Source organism: Monomorium pharaonis, chromosome 8 (assembly GCF_013373865.1).
Source record: "Monomorium pharaonis isolate MP-MQ-018 chromosome 8, ASM1337386v2, whole genome shotgun sequence".
Taxonomy (NCBI): Eukaryota; Metazoa; Arthropoda; class Insecta; order Hymenoptera; family Formicidae; genus Monomorium; species Monomorium pharaonis.
The window spans coordinates 16,173,479-16,182,504 of record NC_050474.1 but is presented as its reverse complement, the minus strand read 5'-3'; the positions used below and the strand labels follow the sequence as shown (position 1 = coordinate 16,182,504).

Sequence of the window (9,026 nt, the reverse complement as noted above, 5' to 3'; positions counted from 1 at the left end):
TTGAAATACTTAATTGCAGAGTAAATAGCCAAAAGCTCGCGGTCGTATGCACTATAATTTCTTTGTGCACTTGATAGTTTTCTAGAAAAGAAGGCGATGGGTTTAACTTCGCCTTGGAGGTGTTGTTCAAGTATTGCGCCAATTGCCAAATCTGATGCATCTGTAGTAAGGATGAGAGGGGCAGCTTCAGCAGGATGTGAGAGGATAGCAGCGCTGGCTAGGGCGGATTTACACGTATTGAACGCTTCTTCCGTCTGTTTTGTCCATATGATTTTGCGCTTATCTCCTTTGTGGTGATCTTGAAGGTATGAGGTAAGCACGGCTTGATCCTTGGCGGCGTTCTTAATACAGCGTCTGTAATAATTAATCATTCCAAGGAACCGTTGAAGGTCTTTAACCGTCTCGGGTTTAGGAAATTGCTGAATAGCTTGAACTCGTTCAAGAAGTGGTTTGATGCCTTGACTAGAAACCGTGTATGCTAGAAAAGAAATTTCTTGAGCGCCGAAAATGCATTTCGAGGTATTGATTGTGAGTCCGTGCTCTTGTAATCTTGTGAATAAGATCTCGAGATGTTGCATATGTTCAGATTCGTTTGATGATGCCACAAGAATGTCATCGAGATAACAGAAGGTAAAATCAAGTTCTCTGAGAACGTGATCTATTAACCGCTGAAAGGTTTGAGCGGCGTTACGTAGCCCAAACGGCATGGTGAGAAATTCGTAGAGGCCGAATGGTGTTATTACGGCTGTTTTGGGGATGTCAGCTGGGGCCATCGGAACCTGGTTGAAAGCTCTGATCAGATCAATTTTCGAGAAAATGCTTTTACCATAAAGACCCGTGGTAAAGTCTTGGATGTGGGGCAAGGGATAGCGGTCCGGAACAATAATCGCTTTTAAAGCTCTGAAATCACCGCATGGACGCCATGTTCCGGCTTCTTTTTTAGGCACCATATGCAATGGAGATGCGTAAGGGCTGGCCGAAGGTCTGCAAATTCCCTGTTCCATCATGTATGCGAATTCAGCTTTTGCTGCTCTTAGTTTTTCCGGAGAGAGACGTCTCGGAGGAGCCGCCGGGGGTTGACCCTGTATGACTATGTGGTGTTCGACTCCATGGGTATAAGTTGAAAAGTGAGGTGACGGCTTTGTGAGATTTGGAAATTTAGCAAGCAGCTTGTGGAATTTAGAGTTGGGAATAATGGTGTTGATCGAACTGGATGTAGCCTGTAAAACTGTTCCATTAGTTTTCAGTTGCGTAATACTGTCCATTAAACGACGATTCCTTATGTCCACCAAGAGAGAATAGTGGTTGAGAAAATCTGCGCCCAAAATAGGCTTTTGCACGTCAGCGACGCAGAATTTCCATTTAAAGGCTCGACGGAGGCCAAGATCTATGTTGAGGAGCTTGCTTCCATATGTATTAATGCGTGAGCCATTTGCTGCGAATAGATAAAAGGTAGAGGAATGTTTAGGCTTACATGTTTTAGTCCGAGGAATTAGTGAAATACCCGCCCCCGTATCCACTAGGAATCGCAACCTAGAAGTCCTGTCCATAACAAGCAGGCGTTTACAGGTAACCGTCGTCAACCGCCTGAATAGGCGACGGCTGTTTTAGTTTTCCGTGAGAGCGAGGACCTTTTTTTCGGCTGAGCAAGGACGGGTGCATCGACGTGCTTGCGCGCCAAAACGTTTATGATAATAGCATAGACTTGCTTTTTCAGGATTATGGTTCTCTTTCGAATCTTGTCTTGAGCGGCTTTTGCTTCGGCGTCGGAATTTAGAGCGGCTTCTTGGTTGACGGATTGATAGTGCTTCCATCTTCTTGACAAGATCAGTTAATATCTGGGATTGTTGTTGAGGAATTACTTCGACGGCAGCTGTTACGGCGTTATTATTGCGCTCGGACACTTTGTCGGCAAGTTCAGCCAGTTTGTCAAGAGAAACTCCTTCTACGACAGCCAGTTTCTTGTACACGTGATGGAAGACGCTGTAGCTACAGGGTTTGCAGTACGTTGTCAGTAACGCAACCTCCGGATAACTGCTTGAGTTCGCGTAGCATCTCTGACGGGCGCTTGTCACCTAGCTCAACACCGGCTATAAGAAGTCGTAATCGTTTCTCTTCGGAGTCTGTGAAGCGTGCTATTAAAGTGTCTTTAAGAGTCTTGTACTTATCTGTGTTTGGTGGATTTTCAATAACATCGGCGACTGCCAGCATTGTTTGTTCATCCAGATGGCGAACGATAGCGCTGAATTTGGTGTTGTCAGAGAATATGCGGTAGAAAACAAATTCGCTCTCTAGCTGGGCGAACCATAAGCGTGAGTCCTTTTGCCAGAAACTTGGAAGGCGTACTTTCCGGAATTTGCTTGTAAAAATATCGCCTCCGCTCCCGCCGCCTTGAGGGGTATGATAGGGTCCTGATGCACTGAATTTCATGCTTCCGAGGGGCGTACTTTCCTCGCCCGCGGCGGTTAGGTGGTCCGAAGATGGTTCCGACATTGAAACTTGTTGTCCGATAATGGCGGGGGGTAAGTAGCTCTTTTTGTTGGCTTCAAAACGTTCGATTCCCGTAAAGAGAATAATTGGGGTCACCAGTTGTGGCGATATGTGTAACAAACTTGGCTAATTACTGATTCGGAAGGAGATAGACAATTTTAGTACCACATATATCGTGAATATATCTCAACTTTATTGTAGCTAAACACAGAAGAGAGAAAACGTGTGTCTCGAGATAAGATAAACTTAGGAGCGTACGTATCGCAATACATGAGAGGAGCTTAGGGAGTTTTCTATCGACCAATAAGATAGCAGGATGTCGCCACATACTCGCTCCGCCAACACCATCTGCATGCACAAGTGAACTAAAAAGCAATATGGCCGTTTAAAATCAATATGGCTGTAGTAATGGTCAGATTTTCGTTGGTTATCGATATGTTTTACACAGTCAGGTAAGAATCCCTTACGGAAAAAACACTAAAAATAACACTTTAAAAAATACTAAAATTGAGTATAATTTGGAACAAGGGGTAAACACTTAATTCAGTGTAAACACTCAACTTGAGTGTTTACTCTTTAATTTACCTTTAATGAGAGTGTTATTACTCTCAACTTAAATGTTCGCCATCTAATTGAGTGTTAATTTCAATGTTAATTCTAAATTTAAGAATAACACTGAAAATAACACTAAATTAGATGGCAAACATCCAAGTTGAAAGTAATACTCAAATTAATACTCAAAGCCAGCTGAACACTCTATAGTTGAATGTTTTAGTTGAACTTGCTTTTCTTGCTTTTGTTTTTATTTAACATTTCCTAATCCAATGTTTGAGAGTGCATACTCAATATTAAGTGTATACCTTCAACCAATAGATGTTGAGTGTACATCCCCAACGTTTCAGTGTTCACACTTTATGTTGAAAGTATACACTCATTTATTAAGTGTCATATCCAAATGTTGAGAGTATACTTTCAAATATTCAATATTTAAATCCAAACTTTGGTATGAACAACTCAACCATTGGATGTACACACTCAATGTTCGAGTATAAACACACAATCTTTAGTGTAAATACTCAAGATTTGAGCGTATACACCTAAATTTGGGAGTAAACTCCCAAAATCAAGTATTAACACTCAATTTTGAGTGTAAACTCTCAAAATTAGAGTGTTTTTTCCGTAAGGGATCCTAAAAATTTTCAGAAATTATAAGTTACAAGAGCAGCAAAAAATCTTATTGTGTGCCGTTAGCTTTGCCTCTGCCTGATTGATCAATTCGCTAATATATTTCACCACAAATTCTTCTTTAACGAGAATGATGATGATGCTTAACGAAAATGATGGTGCTCGGCCGACGCTCGCTTGCTTGTAGGCTCTGACTTACGTACGTAAACAGAACGGTTACGTGTACACGGTAGCAGCGAAAAATTCTAGAAGTATAATTACAGATGGTAATAGACGACGACGAAGTGTACGCGGATTACGACGAAGGTCTCGATAAAGAACAGCAATAGGAACAATCAGAGCCTACGAGCAAGCGAGCGTCGGCCGAGCACCATCATTTTCGTTAAAGGCGAGTTTGTGATGGAATATATTGGCGAATTGATCAACCAGGTAGAGGCAAAGCCAATGGCACACAATAAAATTTTATACAGTCTACTCTGTAGCCTATGTATATATGTATATATATATATATATATATATATATATATATATATATACAGGGTGTCCCAAATCTGGTGTGCAATACTTCATGGAAAGATAGACGGGATCGAGATGAACATAAAAATCCAATATAGTCTTGGTTAGGTCTATCAATAATCAAGATATAAATTTTTTAATTTATGCGAATGACAGCGCGCCTTGCGCGCCGAAGGAAGGGCTCGAGCCGCTCGAGCCATAGCACGGCCTACTGTCTCAAGCATTGGCTGCCGGCGGCGGCGGGGGGAAGAAGGAGAAGCGTGGCGTCGTCGCCGTTCCCACGTCTCGCCGCACCGCGCCTAAGCTCGCGTCGATGGCTGCTACGCATACTCGCGATTACATGACGAGATTATAAATTATTAATAAAAATAGGACAAATTTAAATCGTAATAAACTTTTGTAAATAAGAAAGTCGAAAGAGAGAAAGCGATGGAAACGTATGGAACCTGCAAATAATATAATATTTGCCGCATCAAATTCTCTCATCGTTTTTTATGGAATATTAAATTAACGAAGATTTATCACGATTGATTCTTTATACATTCTCCTTTCGTAATCATCTTATTAGAAAATTACGAAATGCACGAAATACTATCCCTAATATGCACTCTTTGTAAAATAATACGATAGAAAAATATTCACGTTTGATCTAACGACTTCAGGATAAATTATTCGATGCAACTTCTACGGTAATTATAGGTAATTAGAGATCAATGTTATGTCAAGTATCGTTAGTATGGTTAACTAGAAATGATTTTCTCTTGTATATGATAGAGAACTTCGAATTTCTTCTATCGTTAATACATTATAAGTCACTGAAAATCTGTCGTAATTAATAATGCAATTAAAGGTAGAAGAAACTCTGAATTCTTTTATTCATTATTGAATTTTTTATTTACTCTTAATTTGTATGTAAAATTGAACTTTGTACTTTTATACTTTGTAATTTAGCAGGAATATCTTTCCCTCTAAAGTATTTACAGAAACACGATAAACGACATTTTCAACAACAGTTCCAATCAATATTATTAGAGTTTCATTAAATGTCATAAAATTTTTTTAACAAGATTACTATTTTTTAACATTTTTAACATTAAACACGATACGACACTCAGAAAGAAAGTATCGTGTTGATTATTTATCGCAGTTTTAGTGATAACTTTTGATAATTTTTTTTTCGATCGTGTGTAACACTAAAAATATAAAGAAATGATAATTGTTAAAATTTTATTCAAATTACACATAATGAAAGTAGAATAGTACAAACTAAAGATGTTGTTAAACGTGGTAATATTTATTGTATTTGTGTACTACGTAGTGCTTGAGAGGAAGAGAGAGAAAGAGAGAGAGAGAGAGAGAGAGAGAGGGGGAGAGAGAGGTGTCATACTAAAATGCGCGAAATATCATAGTATGTTACATTCTTTGTTATAACACAGAAAAATATTCCCTCTTGATGTAACGATTTCACGATAGCTTAGGCGCGATGCTACGATAATTATGCTTAAAAATTAATGTTCAATATCATGTATTGTTAACACAACGAAGGATTTTCTTTTATAACCATAGAAGACTTACAGTTTCTTCTACTTTTAATTGCATTATTAATTATTAATTAATACATTATACGTCACTGAAAATCTGTCGTACTTTATATTATTAATTATAATAATATAAAATACGACAGATTTTCAGTGACGTATAATGTATTAACGATAGAAGAAATTCGAAGTTCTCTATCATATACAAGAGAAAATCATTTCTAGTTAACCATACTAACGATACTTGACATAACATTGATCTCTAATTACCTATAATTACCGTAGAAGTTGCATCGAATAATTTATCCTGAAGTCGTTAGATCAAACGTGAATATTTTTCTATCGTGTTATTTTACAAAGAGTGCATATTAGGGATAGTATTTCGTGCATTACGTAATTTTCTAATAAGATGGTTACGAAAGGAGAATGTATAAAGAATCAATCGTGACAAATCTTCGTTAATTCAATATTCCATAAAAAACGATGAGAGAATTTGATGCGGCAAATGTTATATTATTTGCAGGTTCCATACGTTTCCATCGCTTTCTCTCTTTCGACTTTCTTATTTACAAAAGTTTATTACAATTTAAATTTGTCCTATTTTTATTAAGAATTTATAATCTCGTCATGTAATCGCGAGTGTGCGTAGCAGCCATCGACGCGAGCTTAGGTGCGGTGCGGCGAGACGTGGGAACGGCGACGACGCCACGCTTCTCCTTCTTTCCCCCGCAGCCGCCGGCAGCCAATGCTTGAAACAGTAGGCCGTGCTATGGCTCGAGCGGCTCGAGCCCTTCCTTCGGCGCGCAAGGCGCGCTCTCATTCGCATAATTTAAAAAATTTATATCTCGATTATTAGCAGACCAAACCCACAACAATATTGAACTTTTATGTTCATCTCGATCCCATCTACCTTTTTATGAACAGTGACCAGTATGCTCTGGGACTCCCTGTATATGTGCGTATGTGTGTATAAACATAAAATTTAATTTCTGTTATAATTGACGAGTCACAATCATTTGTTGCCTAGACGAGATCACCCGCATGCTGCATTCATTGTTTGCAATATAAAGAATATTTGTTCCACGGTAGCCGTTAAACAATATGGATACACATTATATATATGGTGATAATTACAAAATACTTAAGCTTGTTTAATTAATATTATACGTATGATACTTATTTAATTAAAATTGTTTAATGTATAATCTATCGAAAGAATAATATAATTTGTTAAATAAATATTTATATTTATATATTTTATTCTATTTTTACCCTTTTATTTAATGTAAAATTTAATTTTGAATGCCGCTTTTTATCACGTCCATAAGACGTCCATAGAACGTCCATCGGACATATTTTACAGATATAGCATGTCCACCAGTTTCAGAAACCAATATCCCATGGACGTCCATAGAATGTCCAAAGGACGTAAAACGGATGTCCTGTAGATATCCTCAATGTCCGTTAAGGACTTCTTATGGATGTCGTTAGGATAACCGTGTGCTGTCTGGGCAGAAATCAGACAACACTACCAGACAGCACAGGATATCCTAAGGATATCTATTTTATGTCCATTTCTTGTCCTGATGTCCATGGATCTTATGAAGATATCCATAGGATATACATTTGTGGACACTAAAGGGATATTTTAAAATGGACTACTTTGTATGTCCATATGCTATCCTTATTTGTACTTGCTCCGCCAACATCATCTGCATGCACTAGAGATACTATAATAGAGATTCGCGGATGCGTTAACGATTTCTGATTGGCTCCCGTCGCTTGGGGTATAACCGGAAGTATGAGAGAGAAAGATAGATATAACTGACAGAGAAAGCCTAGCCGACCTAACCTGTCACCTGTCAAAAGAAAACAGAGTGTCTACGTGTCTACCAAATAGAATATAAAATCAGAGAGAAACCTGAGGTTGCACATATTTTTCTACGAGTCTAAATACAATGCTTAAATTATATTTATAATACATAATGTGTATATAAACATAATATGTATTTATATATAATAATATATAATTTCTTAATAATCAATTTATATTACTTAACCTTACATGGGAAAATTAATGAAATATGCCTAAACCTTTTTTTTAAATATATTGTGTTTTAATATTTATTTTGTTCACGATTATTAAATATCAATAACTATAAATAAAAATATATATATATTGTATTCTTGCATTTACAATCAAAATAAACCGCCATCGAAAACGTCATATCCGATATCCGGTTTTACCCGGCACATCTGCGAATCTCTTGGTCTGTTCTTTCTAGCTGCACTGTTGCACCGGTGCAATAAGTTAAAGTAAGACAAGTATATTTTTTCTCATTCTAACTTATTGCACCAGTGCAACAGTGCAGCTAGAAAGAACAGACCATCTGTTATAGTATCTTTAGCATGCACAAGTGAACTAAAAAGCAAATGGCTGTAGTAGTGGTTAGGTTAGGTTTTCGTTAGTTATCGGCATGTTTTACACAGTCAGGTAAGAATCCTAAAAATTTTCAGAAATCATAAGTTACGAGAGCAGCAGAGAATCTTATTGTGTATCTTTGCCTCTTCCTGACTGACCGTTCTGTTTACGTGTACACTGTATCAGCGACGAATTCTAGACGTATAATTACAGATGATAATAGACGACGGCGGAGTGTACGCGGATTACGACGGTCTCGATAAAGAACAGCAAAGAATTAGAGATTGCAGCAACGGAAACAATCAGAGCCTATAAGCAAGCGAACGTCGGTCGAGCACCATCATTTTCGTTAAAGGCGAGTTTGTAATAGAATATATTGGCGAATTGATCAACCAGGTAGAGGCAAAGCCAATGGCACACAATAAGATTTTATACAGTCTACTCTGAAACCTATGTATATATGTGTGTGTGTATGTGTGTGTATAAACATAAAATTTAATTTTTGTATAGTTGACGAGTCACAACTATTTGTTGCCTAGACGAGATCACTCACATGCTGCAGTCATTGTCTGTAATATAAAGAATATTCGTTCCACGGTATACCCAGATAGCCACAAATGTATGTATGAGCACAAATTGTTCTCATGTTGCTAATAAAGATGTTAGCATCTTGCTATGCATTTACGTCGTCCCTTGTGCTGTTATTTGCTAGCATTCGACACTGATCTTAAGTAATGCTAGCATAATGTTTGAAACGTGCAAAGAATTTTATTTCCGACATCGAATGCTAGCAAACAACAGCACAACGGACGACATAAATGCAGAGGAATATGCTAATATCTTTATTATACCAAACTGGCTATCTGGGTAGTTGT

The 9,026-nt window shown here is 37.7% G+C and overlaps 1 protein-coding gene across 1 annotated transcript; it reads right to left on the bottom strand.

Annotated features, from left to right (window-relative positions):
* Positions 1–1,607: 1,607 nt before the first annotated feature.
* LOC118646939 lies at positions 1,608–2,493 on the bottom strand. The gene is made up of 2 exons (XM_036290891.1): positions 2,063–2,493; positions 1,608–1,989 (listed from the first exon to the last, which is right to left on the bottom strand). The coding sequence occupies exons 1-2, from the start codon at positions 2,491–2,493 to the stop codon at positions 1,608–1,610; spliced, it is 813 nt and encodes a 270-aa protein (XP_036146784.1).
* Between the last annotated feature and the right edge of the window lie 6,533 nt (positions 2,494–9,026).

Coding starts and splice junctions, on each gene's coding strand:
- LOC118646939 (XM_036290891.1), bottom strand. CDS start 2,493: ATGTCGGAACCATCTTCGGACCACCTAACCGCCGCGGGCGAGGAAAGT. Junction 1,990..2,062: donor GAGCTAGGTGACAAGCGCCC/GTCAGAGATGCT, acceptor CAAACCCTGTAG/CTACAGCGTCTTCCATCACG.